Source organism: Strix aluco, chromosome 10 (genome assembly GCF_031877795.1).
Source record: "Strix aluco isolate bStrAlu1 chromosome 10, bStrAlu1.hap1, whole genome shotgun sequence".
Taxonomy (NCBI): domain Eukaryota; kingdom Metazoa; phylum Chordata; class Aves; order Strigiformes; family Strigidae; genus Strix; species Strix aluco.
In genome coordinates, this window is record NC_133940.1 from 19699016 (window position 1) to 19719625 (window position 20610).

The 20610-nt window shown below is 37.2% G+C and overlaps 1 protein-coding gene across 1 annotated transcript in view; it reads left to right on the forward strand.

Annotated features, from left to right (window-relative positions):
• Positions 1-16348, forward strand: part of STK26 (serine/threonine kinase 26) — a 32892-nt gene extending 16544 nt beyond the window's left edge. The window contains exons 4-12 of the mRNA XM_074834678.1: positions 6757-6813; positions 8491-8599; positions 8693-8850; positions 11350-11535; positions 12187-12335; positions 13019-13112; positions 13597-13659; positions 13751-13887; positions 14430-16348. Coding sequence (XP_074690779.1) covers positions 6757-6813; positions 8491-8599; positions 8693-8850; positions 11350-11535; positions 12187-12335; positions 13019-13112; positions 13597-13659; positions 13751-13887; positions 14430-14454 — 978 coding nt within the window. The 3' untranslated portion in view covers positions 14455-16348. The remainder of the gene's footprint in view (positions 1-6756; positions 6814-8490; positions 8600-8692; positions 8851-11349; positions 11536-12186; positions 12336-13018; positions 13113-13596; positions 13660-13750; positions 13888-14429) is intronic.
• The last annotated feature ends 4262 nt before the right edge of the window (positions 16349-20610 follow it).

Here is a 20610-nt window from a genome sequence, read left to right on the forward strand (position 1 = left end):
TTTTTGTTTTTCTTTGAACATAGCTTTTCACTTTGTTTTGCTCCTTTTGCTGCTTGCTCTTTGAGGCTGGGATTTGCACAAATAGCTAGAGAATGAACAGAGTTGACAGAGGATTCTTCTTGCCATTGCTATTGCTTTTGGACCTTGGTTTTCTCTCCTTCCTCCACAGTCTGTAGCACAATTTTGTGGCCTTTCTGGGGAAGAAAAAAATACTTTCATAGCTATAGAAACAAAAACCTTTCTCTGGTATGGAAAGAAACCCTGCACAGTGTAGAGATGTGTTAGTAATTATGCAGCATAGTAGGCCTGAGACAAAGTAAAACTGACATCAGCAGAGTTATGTAACCAGTGTGTGAAATGTTATCTAAGGCATTTTAAAAACAAACAAAAAGGAAAACCTACAGAAATACAAAATGTTGAGTAAGTTTTTTCAACTTACAAAACTGTCTAGGTATAATCACCTTAAATGTTGTTTAAATGATCTGCAATGCATGCATATTTTAGGTGATTTTAAAAAAAAGTAAAACCCTTTAATAAAAGCTGAAGTATTAACCATAGTTTGGGGTTTTTTTGGGGTTTGGTTGGTTGGTTTTTGTTTGTTTGCTTGGGTTTGGGGTTTGTTGTTTTGGGGGGGGTTGTGTGGTGTTTGTTTGTTTTTTTTTTTCCTCCCCGTGCATTTCTGACTCCTTAAGATATAGTGGGTTTTTTGACATTATTCTAAAGACAGATCTCTGAGAAATGTTCCTGTGTCACTTGTGCTGTATCTTTAGTGATACTGTAAAAGTATTTGCAGAATTTATTTAGTAGTGTCCTTTGTAGATTTGGCTTTTTTCCTCCTTAAATTGCCAAAGTACTCAATTTTTAATATTTTCATGCTAAGTGGGTAATTTAAGTTTCTGTACTCCAAATACTAAGTTCTCATTTTGACCAAGATAAGATGGCTATGGTGGTTTTGCTGTTTACTTGGTTACTCAGTATTCTGTGGGTTCTTCATGCTGAAGTGAACACACAAGCTGTCACTGATGTCCCATCTTTCGTTCTTGTTACTGGGCTCAATCAGTGGGATTTTTGTTTTGTTTGTTATTAAGTGATAGAGCTCTGAGATGTAGTACAATTTACTTTCCTGCATCCTAGTATATTAGAACAAGATGATTCTTCTCAAGACAACTTTGAATTCAGCTAGGAATGTTCCCCTGGAGCAGTGTATAAATGGTACTGCAGATCTAGACATGATCAGTCCTTTATTTTTTGTGAAGTCCTAAATATTATCCTCCTGGGTATCCATTGTTCTAACTTTGTGTTGTAAAAGCTCAGTTGTTTGCCTTGAAGTACAAACAGGTCAAGGTAAATCTTGGAAAGTGTTTTTGCTTGGAAGTGGTTTTGCTTAGAAAAGTGTTCTCTTAAACTTCAGAATTAAACAGTGATTTCAGCAGTTGTAAACGGGGAAATGAAACCTTAATTTGGTGGGGATTTGTTTTGTTTGGGGATTTTTTTGAGGGGTGGTGGGTGGAAAAAGCTTTATAAGTCATGGATTGAATAGGGAAAGAAAATAGACTTTTCATTATTTACAGCAACATAGGTACCATAAGCAAAAAGGGTATTGCAGATCTGCCTAAGTGTGTGTGCATCACAGCAGTTTGGCCTTATTATGCAAGTCTTTCACTTTTTACCCCTTAGATATAGCACTAATAGAATAACTATACTTACATAAAACTATCCACTTCTAGTTAGGGTTTTTTATTTCTTAAAAATTCCTGGCAAATATAGGATCATGTTAATGCTGCAGTACTTTCTTCACCACTGAATTCTTTCCATTTCTATTCAAAATGGATAAATTCTGAAAGATTAATGCTGATCTTGTGTTTACTTTTCACACTTCTGATGTTTTTGGGGAAGGAAAATTTCTGTGTGTGGAGCTTGGGGAGGTGTTTGTGGAATTTTGGTTACTTTCCCATTCCTTTGAGAAATTCCTCTTTAAAAAAAAAAATCAAAACCCAAAAAACTAAGAGGTTCACAGGAATGTTTTTCATCCCAGACTAGATGATAGGTAATTCTACTGCTTGCTGTTCCCCAAGTAAATAAATAAAAACATCCACAAATAAAGGAGTACTTTCAGTTCTGTAATTAAAAAATAAATAACTGTTTAAGTAGTATTTTGGCTCTAAATTTTTCTTAGGCTAGATTTATCCTTGCCTGCTAATACTAGATCTTTCACCTTGAGATTCCTCAGGGGAAGGAGTGTATTAGCTTTGTTAAATGTGCAAAGAATCTTTTATGCTGCCTTTTCATTTTAGTAATAACAGGTAGTTTGAGAGTTGTATCTGTCTACTTTTTTTTAACTTAATTGCTATAGCTTTTGACTTTTTATTAGCTATTACCCTGAGAATGGCTGTCAGCTTAAGTATTTAGCTGTGTAGTACTTCATTCAGGATTTAATTTCTCTATATACTCTAGACATCTCTTGGAAGCAGTGAAATAGGTACAATTGGGTACCAAATGGCTGTATAATTAAAGGTTAAAGAATATTGAGGTTAAATTCAGAAAATTAAGACATCTTACTTCTTACAAAGCAAAGTTCTAGGCTGCAGAGATTAATAGTAGTTTGCTATGTATATGACTGGTACAAAGATCGCATTCAAAGTGGTCCCATAGGTTTGTTGATGTATACTTAATTTCATATATAAAGATCACTGAAAATACTCCTAGAAATACCTTTTTAAATAGTGGCTAAAAAGAGCATAAACATACAGTAAATAGAAGGTATTTCAAAACCTAAGAGGTTTTTTTTTTTCCTTTGCATCTTTATTTGCAGGAAAACAAAACAGTTGAGCCAGTCTGCCCTCTTTCAGATCATACTTATGGAATAGAAATAGTTTACTAAAATATAGTAATGATACATGTAGCTTTCTATGAAGCTCTAGGAATGCCGTTAGAAATCTCTCAAAGAGACTTAGTATTTTCCCGACTATACCAAAGCAAGCCCTCAGTGCAAAGGCATTCTGGTTGCGTACAACACTTACTGATATTTCTTAGTTGAGTAATCTAGATCTGCTTTAAATCTTTAAATTTGATAGTTTTTACTTTGAACTGCAGCTGAGACCTTGTGTTGGCTTCAGCTTTTTCATGTGTGCCTCAGTTCATCCAGTTGAACTGTAGTGGAACATGTTCTGTTCTAACTTATTCTTGGTTTTTTAACCAGTGTTAACTGAGCTTTGAATAAGCAGATGGTTCTTGTCATCAATTTGTAGTCAGTTTCCATTTTTCCTCCAGTAAGATAGCATATTTGATAATTAAAAGTTGTTTATGACTAAAACGTGAAAGAAGATAAGTGTGAGGGTTTTCTAATTGCAAGCGTTTCAGCTGAGAGATTTTATTTTTGTACAGTCTGTTCTACATACTCTGCAGCTTACAGTTTCCTCGCACTTCAGGATGCAAAGCCAGCCTTGTGGCTGATCGGGATGGAGTGGCCCAGTCTCAGGGAGCCTGGGGCTTCCCAGCTACATGCAGGCACTTCCAGATGCTCCTGCTGCTTAAAAGGGGGAGGGGAAGAGTGTCTTTATTTCAATTACTTGACTTACTAATTTGTAACTTAGTCAGCTCAGCTGATGCCATGTAAGATACTCTTCTGTTCTGTAGCCTAGCTGCTCATTAGCTACAGTTTGTACATCTGACTTGTAAATGTGATCTTAAAAATATGGACAGTCCCTTAATATTTTTACCTAGCAGTGCAATGTTATTTGTCTGTTATCAGATATTTTACTCTTTAACAACCTTATCATTAGTACAAAATGGCAAGGTCTTCTTCCTTGAGGTTCTTGAGATAAGGCTGATGCCAGTTTTCAGTTATTGTGACACAAAAAGGTGCAATTTGGGGTACCCATGTATCTTGAATTTTGGAGTTTGAATGGGAGTTTCCCACTGAATTAATCTTAGAGCTTAGATATTAGTAGTTTGTTTATTAAATTTTCATTGGATATCTGGCAAGTTCAGTAGCGTTTTCTAAACGTACTGGTAGCTGATGTACAAGCATATATATAATCAAAGAATGCACAATAATAAACATTTGTGTATGGTAGTAAAATGTTTTACCTTTATATCGTGTCTTTCACAAACGCATGTAGAATTGTACAAGCTTACAGGTGTATTAACACAACTTCTGTAGCTGTAAGATAATGTAAATCCTGATGTAGTCTGTAGGTGTTCATATTTTGGAAGGTCAGGATCTAAATTTGTTTCCTCGTCCTGTATTGCACTTTGATTGCAGTTAACATCGCATCTCAATAAATAAAACATAGGTTGTGGAGGGTACCCTTGAAAGTGATAGTGCGTAGCAATGCAGCAGTGTAAGTTACGTTAGCTAAAATGAGTGTTTTCCTTAAGCCTAATGGGTTGTTAAAATGTATTACTACCTTATCAGTTCAGGCAAGAAAAATATTTTAAGTATTAAGTTACCCTAGTTCTAGCATGTTTTGGTTAGGCTAATTTTTGAAGCTTGATAAAGTACTTGAGCTGTACTTTCCATCTGATCCCATAGAGATGGATCTTCTCTTGATGACTAAAATTTCATGATTGTTTTCCCTATTTGTGCCATCTAGCCGAGGATTTCGATATCTATCTTCTGTAACTATTACAGCCACCTGGGCTTGCTCTTCTCTTCTGCAATTAAAACAAGCCTGAAGTTATTTGCAGTTTTTCAAATTTGAATATGGAGAACTGTAGCAGCATCCAGAGACTTCCATCAGAATTGTACAGCACTTTGTGCAGCAAAGCTTTGTGACAATCTAAAGATACTGTTTGTTCTACATTGTCTATTTATACTTGATTGACCCAAAATAGCTAGGAAAAAGGTTGTTCACGCCTGGCTAGAAAATATCCACACCCGGTTACAGTGGATAGTAGCAATTTCTTTGAGACATTATTTCAGAAACACAGTACTTACTCATTTTCACCCTACACTGTTTTCAAGTAATAGTCAAATCCTCCAAACATGTCTGGTAACCACAATGTTTGTCTTAAACTGGAGTTCCTTGCAGATATTCTCAGCTGACAAAGTTGGGCTTTATAAAAACTTCTAAAATTAGCCAGCCCTTTCCTGCTGATCTCATAATATTGGAATAGACTCTCATAAATGGTGTGGGATTTTAAAATTCAGTATAAATCTAATAGAGCACACTTTGTTAGGATAATTGGATGTGGTGCTTTCAGAAACTGCACCTTTATTTGTTTGTTGAGTGTTCTTTAGATTTCTGTCCCTAGTTAGGCAATAGGGTGGGAAAGCATACAATGTAGAATGCAAGAGGCTTTAAAAAGTACTTCTGTCATAAGCTTGTGCTCTGTTATAAGGAACTAGCACTAGTAAATATTTGCTGGAGACTTAAACAGCTTGTGTGGTACTTCACCAGGTCTGGTTCAGTTGAATATTTTTAATAACTTTTTTATTTTAAAAAAATAAATGTTTTTATTTGTAGAATTTCTTAAGAATAGTAGCCATAGATCAATATTTGGGTTTCTTCTGAAATGTGAGGGGATTCTGAGGAAATACCAGAAGATCCCAGTTTTGAAACATACAGTCTGTAGATCTGATACCAGATTTTTCCAGTTTTGTTTCTGTGAGCCAGCCACCTTCTGCAGCTACATACCAAGGGCAAAGTCAGCATCTCGAGATCGGTAGTAGAAGAATTTGTCAGTTCTAGTATTCTAGTAGTTGAGACATCTCCACAAAGAAAGTGCAGAAGCTCATGTGTTCACAGGGGTTGAGATTCAAATAGCATATAGTGAAGGAGTACATGAACTTTGCAATTTTACTGGAAGTAATGTTAAAAAAAAAAAAAGGTCAGGTGCCTTAAGTCATACTTTTTATTAAACGATATCGCTCTGATCTTTGACCTTTTAATGGCTGATTTCAAACTTCTGATCTGAAAGCTTCAGAAACCTGAACATTTTTGTAGGGTTCCAGGTTTGGCAGTACCTTTTCTCCAGGCTGGTGGTTGTTGTGCTGATTTGTATCTCAGGATCGGAGCTGACCCTATGGTAGCAGACATGTTGTGTGGTAGGATGCAAGTCCTTAGGTACAAGCATATTCAAGGGCTGTCAGTTCTCACTTTTTGCTGGATCTGACAACTTACCTTGGAGCTTGTGGACATGTTAGATAAACACTTGCACAATTACCATGTAGGTGAAGAGGTACCTAGCAGCTACCTCCATTAAGCTTTAAATTTCTGTTGTCTTTGACGCATGTTCACGCTCACTCTCTTGCTCAAAAATAATTTTAAGTTCTGAGTATTTTTCTCAGATCAGAGGTGTGGTGATGTTACAAGGAAGTTTCCTATTAAATTTGTAATGCTTCTGTATCACAAATGGATGGAATTAATAACTGTAATGCAAAGACAGTCTTTTGTAATAATTACAACCTTACATTAAAACACTTAGTTTAAACTTAAAGCACCACCAAATCACTTCTCAAAGTTCCATTCCTTTAGGTGGAATCATAGATAGCATTTAGCGGAAAATGATTAGTGGTGGGGGAGTGGTGGTGAGGTTTTTTTGTTGCTTTTTTAAATACAGAAGTCAAACTTTAATTGATATTTAGACATCTTGCACAGGAGCTGGGTGATCATTCTACAAGTAATTACATGTAACTTGGTGATTAATGGGACTCTGCATTTACATTTTCCTAACAGTATGCTGGTAGTCTATTAAATTTTTTTTTTTTTTATGGCAGCCTTGGACTCTAACAACTCATGCCTTCCTTTACAGGGCACAAAACTATGGATAATAATGGAGTACTTGGGTGGAGGGTCAGCTTTGGATCTTGTAAGTATATGATTATTTTTGCATTATAAATCTAGTGAACCTTATTTCATTGTGCTTTCATATCTCTTTATAAAATCTAGTCCCTAGAGGCAGCTGATATTACATCACTACTACACATTACACATTGTAATGCTCCAAAAAGTGTGAGTTTGAATGGTAGTTCTGTTGTACTGAATTGATGTTGGGTTTTTTGTTTTTACTGTTTGTCTCTAAGCATTAAGAAGCATCCATTTGTTCTCAGTCAAATGTAAGGCAATTTTTTTTTTTAGTATGAGAAGTACTGGTCTTGCTATATGTGGTGGGTTTTGGGTTGTCTGTCCCCAGTCCTCTCCCTCCAGTAGAATTTATTACACTTGAATAAAAAATGTTTCCTTTGGGGCTGGTTCTCAGGAATGAATGAAGTGTATGCCCACAGAGTACAGCTAATTTTAACTGGTTAAAAGGTGTTGGGTTTTCCATTTTCAGGTATTTTCAGTTAAGCATGAAAGTGCCTTTTACTTAAGATAGTGTAGCATTCATGAAGGATGTAGCTTAGAGAGTGCAGGAGCACAGTCCACTGTATGTGGATGTGGTTTCCCCATACTTTCAGTACAGCTTTGCCTCAGCTGTAAAGCAGAGACCCACCCTTTCCTGTAAGATAATATAACTCAGTCTTTGTGTGATTCTGAAGGGAAAATATCATGTCTTCAGTATTACAGAATGGTGTTAATTATATATTTGCTAGCAGTGGTCCTGTCTGCAAGAGCTGAAGTATGTGCTTAACTTCACAAATCTATTTAAACTTCTTTATGAAATTACATCACATCAACTCAGCTACAGGAATGCAAAAGCATAGTAATTATGTGTAGCATGTAGTAGTCTGTAGCTCTGGAACGTAGTCTTTTTGAGAAGGGCGCTGTGAGGTACTTACTCTTCAACACTTTTGAGTAATTTATAGTCTTATGTGGAGTGTCAGAAATAGTGAAATAGCTTTTACTAGTGACAATTGAAACCACTCAACCTTTAGAAGAATAAACCTTTTAAGTTTTGCCTCATTTGCCTCACTTTGCCATACCATAATTTCATGGTGTTCTCTGTTTCAATGCCATGTTGTTGGTTTTTTTTTTTTACAGCAGAATCACCCACCTTCATTGCTTCTGTTTTATTTGCATAGCTTTCTAATGTGCAAAATTTACACTTATTCCATACTAGCAACTTTATAGCAGCACAATATGTTCTTGATGCAACAGCAAGCATGGAATCAAAAATGCTGGAATGAGGAAAAAAAAAAAGCATCATTAAATTTAAAACCCACAGTCAATAGACTGATTTATTTTGAAATAAACTGAGTTTCTTCATTCACTTAATTTAAAATGCAAAGTTCAGTCTGCTGTGTTTGCTGTCTATAGGAAGCTATAAATTTGTGGAAAGTTAGTTCTAGTTTTTCATGTGCATTGCACGCTGAGGGGAGTGCCTACTCTGTATATGTTAGAAAAGTAACAGCACTTTCAGTGTATTATCAGTAGAGGAGAGGTGATCGTTCCAATGGCACCTATTTCTGATAGAATGTTGACATACTTCGTTGAATATTTAATGAATCTTGTTAGTTCTTTAAAAAATACTTTAAGTTTAAGATGTAATTAAATCAATAACAAGGCAAAAATTAGATACAAGGCGAAAATTGTTTTTTCTCTAAAGCTGCGTGCTGGACCATTTGATGAGTTCCAGATTGCTACCATGCTAAAGGAAATCTTGAAAGGTCTTGACTACCTACACTCAGAGAAGAAAATTCACAGGGATATAAAAGGTGTGTAACGTTTTAAATGTTACTTTGTTAAAGCCTTTAAAAATCATAAGGGCAGTATTCTAATTTAGATATTACGTTATTTCCCCTTGACAGCTGCCAATGTCTTATTATCAGAACAAGGCGATGTTAAGCTTGCTGATTTTGGAGTTGCTGGGCAGCTGACAGACACGCAAATTAAGAGGAATACTTTTGTTGGAACTCCATTTTGGATGGCCCCTGAAGTTATTCAACAGTCAGCGTATGATTCAAAAGTAAGTATGAGAGTAGAATACCTTTTCTTTGTATCTGCAGATCAAACAGAAATGCCATTTCATGTTTGTGTTTTTAGCTCTATCGGTATGGAGAAAAAAGTAGATTTCAAATAATAAAATCAAAAGTATGATTAAATTGTTTTTATACAGTAGTTACATGTCTCTGTACTCACCTGCAAGACCCCTGCAAACTCACCAAGTAAATTGATGCTTTCATGTTAAGATTCTTTCAGAGAAACGCACTGGATGCTTTCAGTGTTGTGGGTGGGTTGGTTGGTTTGTTTTTAATTTCAATTCAACCTTTTGCATTTAATTCAAACAGTAATCAAGCTCTCACAAATTAGAGTGCCACCAGAATTTACAAGCTTATTTAAGATTGTGGCTGAAATTTTACTCTCTTCTCAGATATGCATAAACAGCTCTGGATATAATTTCTTTAATGGTATTTCTGAGGACCTGTGTAATGCTGAAGATTTTAGCACAGGTGTGACTGATCTTGAGAAGGAAAAATGTAACTTCAACTACAGGATGGGTAGCTATGGTAGCATTATGGTGCCTTGTCCATTTCTTTGTCATGGGAGCTGTTGATGGATGACAAAGGAGAGTTTCCCTATGTGAACTAGCAGTAGGAAAGCAGATCTCCTCCATGTTTTTCTGAGGGTTGGGAACTACTGCTGGAAATGATAAGGAGAGAACAGTCCCCTCTTCTCCCACGTGTATACCCACAAGATGACCTAGAGCGTGTGGTTAGTGAAATGACAGTGTACTTTGCTGGCATTGGACTTTCTACACTCTGTAGATGCAACCTTAAATAGCAGCAAGAAATCTAAAAATCTTGGTACATGCAAATAGTAAACATCTAAGTGTACTTGTGATGTGCACATAAAGAAAAGACTGTTGAATATCTGAGATGTCTTGAAGATATTCACACTCCAGGAGACTTTCCCAGGATCATTCAGACTTGAAGGAATTTGTGTACATTTCACAAGGGTTCTTGCTGATAAGGAGGAGTATGTTGGAGTTCTCATGTTTAGGGTTTCAGTGGTGCAACTGTAACGTGCTCCCTCAGGCATTTTGGAAAAGCACTCTACCCTGCTTTAAAAATATGTGTTGTCCAGTTGAAGTGAGGATAATTCCTCTTCTGCTTGCTCTGTGTATAAATCAGCTGTACAACATACTCCCAGCAACCTAATCTTTTGCCTTCTGTATCTCCTCAGTATGTTGCAAGAGCAATGCCCTCTCCCTTTTCTTTCTATGCCAGAAGTCTGGTGGGAAAGCACAGAAGATGCAAGCCTTTGGTAGGACAGATTAAGAGCTTTGGACAGGATACACTTCAATTTCTAGACTAATACTGATGAATATTTTGACATCCGTACTGAATTTTAAACTTTCTCCTTCTCTCCCTACTTCAAAATGACAGAAAATAAAATAGAAATTCATACATTTTTGTAGTGACAGAGATTTATAAACCCCATCTCTTTCAAAACATTTTGCTCCAATATACAATTACTGGTTATGATATTTCAGTAGTAAATAATGAGCTAGTTTAATTCTTCAATATTAAGTGCAGGTATTTTAGTTCTTACAAATAGTAGAGGAATATTGGTGAGATGCAAATCATAACCTTTGTTTACTCTATGGGAAACTTTGGTTTATGACTTTGGTGCTGAGTGTAGTCAACCAGTGCCAGCCACTTTTTAATGAGAAACACGTTTAGTGACCTTAGTAGCTATTGTAGCTCATCTAAAAAGATGCAAGTAATGTATATTTCACTTGGGAAAAATCTCTAAATTGGAAAATAATTTTATAGTTCATAAGATATTTTGATGCAAAGACAGAATTTTTTTATAATGCTTACCTTTAACTAAAACAAGTACCACTTCATTATTCTTCAGAAACTTACACTGTGAACTTGGTGTTTCAGGTCTAACTAGTTGTTGATAATATCTAGCTAAATTCATCAAGCAGTCTGTTAGGAAAGAAGTGATCACCTGCTGGATTTGATTCAGCTCTCTGCCTTGTTCCTTTAGAGTGAGGTGTCAAAGAAGGTTGGACTCCTTAGTGCATCTACAGTTTAAAAAGTAACACTGGTGTGCAGTTTTGCTATCTAAACAAAATCTGAATTAGACGTAGGAAATTTGTGGCAGCTTGTAGTTCGTTATATAGAAAAAAAAATCAAAGTAAGGTTAATGTTTCTGAAGCTTTTGCAAAAGCATGTGTATTTAGGTGCATGTTTAACTTGCTGACAGTGTTGCAGCAGTGACAGTGTGCAGCGAAAGTGATGTTTTAGATGTTTGTCATTAAAGACTGATTAAGTCAGCCAGGTCTTTGGGAATTATATTCTTCAAGTATTAGAAAGGAATCTTTGTGCGTTATCTATTTAGACCAAAGTTAATTTTATTATATAGATGCAGTATATGTGAAGATTTCAGTTATTAAATACTTAGTCATGATGATAGCCCTTAATTTTTTACTAAAAGTAACTTTTCCCTTTCTCAGGCTGACATCTGGTCATTGGGAATCACTGCTATTGAACTAGCCAAAGGGGAGCCTCCCAACTCTGATATGCATCCGATGAGAGTTCTGTTTCTTATTCCGAAAAACAATCCTCCAACTTTATTAGGAGAATTCAGTAAACCTTTTAAAGAATTCATTGACGCATGTCTGAATAAGGACCCAACATTTGTGAGTAGATATATATGTGTGTGTGTGTGTATATAGATGTTCTGGTTTTGTTTTCTACTCTCTCGTGCTTGTGAAGCATTTTGCTGGTGTAGTGCAGCACAGCTGATTGAAATAATTGTAGAAACTATACTCTCCACTGTAAATGGTGATGGTGCTTTTTAATAGCTGTGTCTCCATCCTAGTCTTGTTTGTTTGTTTGTTTAAAATACTGAAAGGAGGAGGGAGAATGCTGAAAGAAATGGTGGTGGCAGAGGCAGCTTCCTAAAATGCACTCAAACCTAGGATAATGTCAGAAGAGAAGCTTTAATAGAGGAGAAAGTCTTGGATCTTTTTTTCCAGCAGAACTTTTGCTGTCTGTCTGAATTCTGCTTACAAGGAAATGTTGCATTGGAGAATTTTGATTAGTCATTTTCCTGGGTGTGTACCTTCTCGCATAGAAGGATAAGTAAGCAGTATAGTCTGTGTGTGACTTGATCATATTTTTAGAGTGCTTGTAAATGTGGATTACTGGCTTTTCTTGACTTCCTGTTTCACTTATTTCCTGATACTGTATGAGTTAGCTCCAGAAGTCAGTTGTCTTACTATATCTTCCCTATTAACATTTAAAATGATTGTTAGCACAACATTAAATATTTGAAGTGTTTCTTACAGCGCCCTACTGCAAAAGAACTTCTGAAGCACAAATTCATTATGAAAAATGCCAAGAAGACTTCATATCTGACAGAACTGATTGATAGGTTTAAGAGATGGAAAGCAGAGGGACATAGTAGTGATGAAAGTGATTCCGATGGTTCAGATTCGTAAGTTTATTTTCAGTTTCGTCTCTTTTGGGTTTGTGTGTTTTGGTTTTTTTAGATAATGTTACTGAAGTAGGTTTGTTGCAGTTTCTCTGTGTAATTAACTCCTCTTCTGTACATCTGTCTCTGTTCTATATTTTTTCATTGGCTTCTTTCAAGAAAACCCCTTGAATGAACCTAAAGACTAACACATAAGTCAAGCTATGCACTCATTATCTCTTTAAACTTTTTATCTCTGAACTCAATTTCAGTTCTGTTTAAGTGCTATGTATTTCCTAGTCTGAGGCTAGTGGTTATACCTAAAACAATGAATCACAATTAGGAATATTGCAGAGCATGGTTGAGGTGTATGAAGAAGTTTGCACAATGTCTGTGGAACAACATACATTCTGTAAGTCTCTTGCTTTTCTGGATATCAGATAACTGTTCTAAATGGGATGCCATGGGAGAAGGTAAGCTTTATGAGTAGATAACATCTGTTTGCTTTGATCATATTTCAATTTATTCAGCCTCTGAAGTTGTTTGTTTTTTTTTTAAAGTACAGCTAATGTTTCAATACACATTTTTCTTTTTATTCTAAGGAATACAGAACTAATCCATATAGATTTATTATGTATGTGGGTTGCTGTGCTAGCTTAGCATTATGTTGTGGCTAGTATTATGTACATTGTATCCTTTTTCATCAGGGAGTCCAGTAACAAAGAAAATAACTCTCATCCTGAGTGGAGCTTTACTACAGTTCGAAAGAAGCCGGATGCAAAGAAGCTACAGAATGGGACGGTATGTACAGTCTGAAGAGTTCTTCTTTGAGTGCTGAGTTTGAAGCCAATTTTAAGGAAGATGGTGATAAAACTTAGCAGTTGCTCAGTTTTCCTAAGAACTGACTATCCTTTTGTAGTTCAAGAAATGATGCTTGTTAGTGATATTTCATATGCCCATGTCAGCCTTAAATACAAAAGTTACTGCATGCTAATAGATCAGTATCTGTTCATGGAGATGTGAATTTTAAAGACTCATATAATATTAGAGAGGAAAACCTGAACTGTTTTTCTGACAATATATGACATTTTCAGGTGTGTCATCAGGCATCTGTTTCAACATCATGGAACAATTGTTGATGTACTGTGTCTTCATTGTTTTTGTAATGTATTTCAACCACTTTGTTGAATTTAACTGAACTTTCAAAATCACATGTGCTATGTTAAATGCAGAGTATACATGGTACAGGAATACACTAATGTAATCCTTATTTGTTAACTTTTAGGATCAGGATCTTGTTAAAACCCTGAGTTGTTTATCAATGATAATCACACCTGTGTTTGCTGAGGTAAGTCTTGACTTAAAAAAACTGCTTTGAAAGTATTACACAAGTGTCTGATAACTTTTACAAGTTTTATCTGTTTTGGTTTGCTACTCAGCTCAAACAGCAGGACACAAATAATGCTAGCAGAAAGAAAGCAATTGAGGAACTTGAGAAAAGCATCAATATGGCAGAAGCAACATGTCCAGGGATCACAGATAAGATGGTGAAGAAACTTATGGAGAAATTTCAGAAGTAAGTTAAGGAATTTTTTGTATGCATAGTTTTAAAAAAAAAAGTTTCATTTTAAAATAAAAATTTTAAATTAAGTACTTATCCACAGGAAAGGTTAGTTGACACTGAACTTCATATGTTGGATAAATTTGAGTAGTTTAGTGATAAGTGAAAGATCTGCTATGTCCAGTGCTTTAAACTTTTATCTTTGGTAGTTATACGTAACACTTCTGTTTGAGTTTTGAGACTAATAGTAACAATTACTTATGTGTTTGGTCTTCTAGTGCTGCAATTTTACTGTAGTTGTTATACTTTGCTTCCTTTTAATTTAGCCTGCAATTTTGGCATAAGCATATTTATAGCCAGTAAGGGAGCAGGATAATCTTTAACATATCTTTCTAGGGAATATTTTTCTTGAGAATGTCACTTCTGGTGGTTTTTTCCTACGAACTGTTGAGATGAAGGCACGTACTAGTTTAGTGATGCAAAAATAGTTATGCGCTGTTTGCCAAGATGAAACAAGATAATTAACAAATTTCTTACTTGCATTTTTTTATCTGTAGATTTTCTGTTAATGACTCATCCTAAGAAACTTCACATAATTAGACTGCTGTTTCGTATGGACCCAGTGAAACCCACCAAAACTACTTCAAGCTTGGCAGTGCTTAGCTCATGAGCTCCTTGTGCCTTTTGGATCTTTGCAACATATTGATGGTGATTGAGGATTTGAAAGAACCTACTCAACTATTTTGTGGCAGTGCACATGGTTTTATATTTTCAGGAAATTATTTTGTAAAGAACAACTTTTAATATTGTAGTTTCACCTGTTTAATCTGATAAATGTTGAGGTGCAGTTTTGCTTTTAGAAATAACCATTACTTTAGTTAATAGAAAGTGCAAGTACAGTATGTTTTGATGCTATTTTGTTCCTGTACATGGGGATGTACAGGTCTTTTGTATTCATGAGTTAAACTTTTGTAAATCACTAACAAGCTTCAGAGAAAATAGCTTTTTCACAAGCGTATTCAAAACATGTAATGTAGTGGCAAGGGTATTGCTGTAGCACCTGCTTCAACCAGCATATATTTATCGTGCCCTGAAAAATAGACCTGCAACAGTATCTATTATAATTCTAAATTGGTACAGTATTTTAGGCAGCTCTATGATTAAATATATTTGAGAGCAATATGTCAATAGTTTGCAGGTGATATGTAGCAACAGGTATATCCTGATGTACAGTATATGTATTACCTTTTAGAACAGGTTTTGAAGTAGTAATTCAATCTTATATCATCATGGTAAGAAAATTTAGAGCAATACAGTTGAGGGGGTGGGGCTTTTGGCAATAATGGACAAAACCTGAAGTCCAATTTAACTTAATTTAATTTTTTTCCTCTGAGTATACATGCCTGGGTGGAAGGGAGCCAGAGAAGCCGAGCGTCGCATGATACATACCTCACAAGCAGGTATAAGTGTAACACCAGCGTTCTGTGTGGTGGTGTTGTTTCTCCTGTAAGATATTTATATGCATTTTTGTTCTTAAATACATTAAATACAGTACATCAACATAATTTGTTTATAATTTTCTGAAAATGTATTTTAAATATGTATTTACCAGTTAATATGCAAATAACTGAGTTATAGATATTCTTTCACGAAAAGGTAGTACTGTGCAGTACGGAGTGAATTTTTTTTCATAAAAACTAGGTAAGACTATAAAGTTGCTTTCAGTTATATATTTATGGTACTGCTAGATGGGTAATATCTTCTCTTCTGTTTTTTTCCCTTTTTCAACCCAGTATGTATATTATGCTGAAGTTTTGAACTGGGATTGTTTTTCAGTACTTAGCTGTGGAACTGTTGGTGTAAATTTATTTTTGATAAAGGCTGGGTGTGTTTATTTTATGGTTCAGACCTGCACATTTTGTTTTTGCACAAAAGTCATTTTAAAGAATCTGAAATATATCTGCCAAATATTGAAAAAGTAATGGTGTGCAAGTAAATACTGCATTTTTAGTCAAATGTTGCCATTACATCATTTTTATATAAAGGACACTTGTGAGAGATGGTTGGTTAGATATGCCAAGGACAATTATTTTCAATGGTGCCTACACTGTAAAAAAAATTACTTTTAACTCCTTGTTTTAATTTTAAAAAAATGTTTCTGTTTAAAACTTTCATCTGCTATATAACTGAAATTCAATTAGAATTTATATCTGAGAAAAAAGTCTGGAAATAGTTTTTGAAAACAATAATGTTATGGATTAAATAAATATTTTTATAAATGTAAAAGCAGCAAAAGTTGTAAATACAGTTGATCTGAAGCTTTACAAAATAACTGCATCACAGAAACAAATTGTAGTGCTCCTCTAGCTTCTGTAGTTGTTAGTCTTGTAAATCTGTTTATAGATGAAGCTTATTTCAATGTTTTGGGGGGTTTTAAATGGTTTAAAAATAAATATTTAAGTTCTGTAAACTTTCATGAGCTTGTTCTGTTGTGCATTTTATTCTGGATGTTAGTAGATGTGCAGAGGTGTGGATATACCTCTTACAAACTTGTGTTCTAGTTCAAGAAGGGTGTTCCTTGCACAGAGTTGCATGGTTGCTTTGAAAAGGTTTGGGTCCCCCCCATGCTGTTCTTGTCCGGAGGACACCTACCAGCTGCTACGCCACAGGGAACGGATGATGCAGCCCCAGGGTTCAGTTTGATTCCATCCCTAAAGAGGAGTCTTCAGGATCTGTGTGCTCAGACGAACACGCACGCCAGTGACAACATGGTAGAGATGTCAGAACACTCTGACTTCATTGTGAACTCAGCACTGTGGAGTGAAGGTACAAAAAGGCCTGTGCCACAGTTACCTCGGCTTTCACTTCAGCAGTCTCAACCCAAATCTCATTTTAAAGAGCTCTATACAAATTTCTCAGAATTAAAAACCTGTTTTTACTTCCATGTCACTTCCCTAAAGATGTTCTTTTTATGTGGGAGACCCAGGGGAAAGGTGATGGGAATTCTTCCTGAATTTTGTAACTGGTGGCTCTGCCCTTTTGACACAGGGTCTTTAATCTATGCAACTCTATAAACGATTCTGGGTAGGTGGGGTTAGTGGATTAGTTGGGGAATTGGAACCTGTCCTATTTGTGATCTGACTGTAACAAGTTGCTGAACTATGGTGCCTCTTCTTTCCCTGCGAAATGGGTGGGATGTATACCTACCTCATAGGACAGTGGGGGGGAAAAACTCATCCACGTGTGTATAATACAGCCTTGTTCTTTTATGCACAGTCCGTTCGAGAAGGTTTATTTTATTGTACTGCCTATGGCATTTCTGCGCCTAAAGTCTCTGTGCATCATAAGACTATAATAACTCCTCGGAATGGATGTTTGTATTACTGGTTTCCAGAGAACAGTTGTCTTTTTCCCCACCATGTGTTAGTTATTGATGAACTGTGTAACTTAATCAGCAGTATTCTGTTGCTGGCAGATAGCTAATGGAAAGATATATCAAAATATTCATGCAGGAACCATCTTCTTGCTTGTTTGGTTTGCTAGGCTTCCCACTGCAGATTGAGAAGAATTGATACTGAAGTAGTCTTATCAAAGTAGTCTGAATCGCAGAATAGAGAAATGTATTTGTTCTCGGGTAGATGAGTCCTTTATCAATGTATCCATCCTTAAAACCCTTGGTCTCTGACTCCTCTAGTATGCTTCTGTACAGTAAGCATGTAGTATCGTAAACACCTGTTCTTGCATTCAATCGAATGTCTGTAGCTGAATAGGAAAGTACATAGGTTCTTAATGTGTTTGCACAAGGTTTAGCAATTGTTAAAGGTCTGATTTTTATCACACTGTTTTATGACTTAACACTGGAATAAAATTATTTTCCTCTTTGCAAAGTTTTAGTGGTATGTATGTTGGCTTGTCTTCATGTTTTTCCAATAAATGAAGTAACAATACAGAGACGAGGTAAATACACTGACACCTGTCTTAGTGTTTCTCCAACCTGAAGTTCTTTGTATACACTGTACATTTTGCTTCTTTTTATATCCTAACATATACACTCTACCTAAAAAGTTGCTGAACATTGTGCATCTGAATTTCAAGATTAGCTTTATAAGTGATACATTTTATATGAAGCCCAGTTACATCAGTCCGAATGCACTTTGCAGCTTAATGTTTTGATGCTGTAATGCTCCTGTGCCTCCTCCCCCTTTAATAATCCTTGCTTGTAGAAGGGCTCTAAAAGTTCACACTTTCTGGGTACTGCTGTCTGTCTGTCACTGTCAGCAGACCAAATCATTCCATGTCCTCTCTCCATCCTCGTTTCTTCCCCACAGTCACTTAAATAGATGTTCTTACCCTTTTGTGTGAATAGAGCTGAGCAGGGACCATGGGGAAGGGCTTACTCAAGGGTTATTTCAATTGTTCTTTGACACATGAGCCACCACTTACTGGGATTGTTCCTCTATTTTAGTCCTAAGAAAGCTAGTTTATGCAATGTATTTAGCTTGGAGATGTTAATTTCTGTCACTTATAAGCTGCTTTGTTCCTCTGCTATTGTTGACCATCGTGTAGGATGTGCTAAGGCACAGTGCGTGTACTGTGTCCCAGTGCTCTCTAGTCAATGGAAAAATCCAAAAATAGTTCCCAAGTCCTTGTTTCTCCTTCCCAATGCTGTTTTCCCAGCAGAGTCCTGAATGCCAGAGCTGGCAGCTCCTGGAGATGTGGGCAGTGTGGCTGTACCTTGATCCCTCTTGGTGGGTCATGCTCAAGGTAAAGGTCACCCGGGCCAGCCTTTACCTGTGTCTCCACCTGCTTTCAGGAGCTAACAGTGATTGTAGGTTTGCCTGTGTGCTTAAGGTATAACCCTTTAAGGAGCATTCTCCAAGGGCTGTGTGTGCAGTCTGTATTTGAAACTGCTGCTTTTTTTTTCCCCTCTACCAAATCATGCGTATAGACTGCCATACTTACATGCTGTGAGGGGGGGTTCTCGCTCTTTCCAAGGTGCAGAGCTTTGGGAAAGGGAAGAAACAGCTCTCTATAACCAGAAAGATTATCCCTTTTTTTTTAATAAAATGTTTGCCAGAGCAGCATGTGGGGTCCCTGTAGTTCACAGCTTATTCAGCACAGGGTAACCAAGAGCAAAAGCAAACCCTTACAGTGTGCTCTCTTGTTGAGCGAATGCATTTCTTTGGGCAACCAACCAAGAATGTGGTTGTTCTCAGCAGCATGCAGGGGTATGGTGCTTAGGGACATGGTTTAGGGGTGGACTTGGCAGTGCTAGGTTGGCAGTTGGACTCCATGATCTTAAAGGTCTTTTTCAACCTAAATGATTCTATGATTCTATCTCAGTGAATCTCTCCAGTTGCTGAGACAGTGAAGGCACACAGGGAGCCAGCTGGGCAGCTCTGTGGAGCAGTGTGGGCTGCCTGGGAGCTGGGAGGTGCAGGGGAAGGTGGGCTGGGGGGGTGCAGATTTCACAGGGCAGAAGAAGGAACCAAAACTCTGGTGTGAACAACTGATTTTTATTGTCCAGTTTCTAAAACAAAGGACAGCAATGTGCAGAGTAAGTAGTACCCATAAGCCCAGTTCTTTTTACATTTTAACCTATTTTCTGTCTTTATCCCAGCTTCCATGTTTCTGAAATCCATTCTAGCAGGTGGCAGTGGTTTCTCAGCTGTGGATTTACTGGGCTGTCCCTCTCTTTACAGTCACATCCTGCAGATACTTACAAGGTTGTTCTTAAAGTAACGAGATCCTCCCCTAAAATCTTACAGAGGTGTCATCATTCCCCAGTTTTCTGAGTAGATTTCATGTAGGTTTAGGGTAGGAATAAGTTTTTGTAACAAAAATACTTCCAATACCTTTTCAAGGGAGCAATGGGTAAGTCAGGAATTCCCCTCCTGCTGCCCCATGGACGATGAGCATCTCTTGCTCCTTCTTTATAGCTAGAAACAGCCCTGGTAAAAATAATATTACACTCATGTAGCAAACAGGAAAGTTTCAAAGCTCCATGGTTAGATCAGACTTCTAATGCCAAGGGTGAGCACCAGCTGCATCTTTCTTTCCTACCCTCTCCTGAGATCTTTTTTCCCCGTGCTGCCTGAGGCCTGATTTTGTGGAGCAAAGGACCTGCTTACATGCTTTGCTCCTCCAGACTTAAGCAGGGTACTGAGGTACCAGGGCTGTGGAGGTGCTGTCAAAAGCTATACAATATCATTCATTAACCCACTTCCCAGAGCTCACTGTGGGATGCTGCTAAATGATTTACAAACACCACTGAGATGTTGCTTAGGGAAGGATGTTGCTTTAATCTGGCCAGGGAGAAGACAGAGCAGTTTGCTTCCTCTATGGTTCCAAGCATCTCAAGGAGCACCCCACACGTGCAGCCTTGTCCTTGAGGGCCCTGCAGTGTTGGAGGGAGGAGGAGCAGGATGGAGGAGTCGGGCTCCATGCTGGGCCGTTGTGGCTGTGTCCATGAGGCTCAGCTCCAGGACCAGCCTCCCCTGGCCCTCCTGCTCCTCTCCAAATGGGCCTCCTTCCCACCGGTGTACTTCCCTGCAGCTGTGAAAAAAACAGATGTTTTTTCTTTTCCTTCCTCCTCCCGATGAAGACTTCAGCAGCTGAGCTCCAAGCATGGCCAGCAGCCACCAGCTTGGGCAGGACACAGAGTCTCTGCAGGGCTTTAGGAGAGCCCTGGCCCCTCTGGCTGGAGCAGGACCCCCATGTGTTGTGGCAGAGAGATGC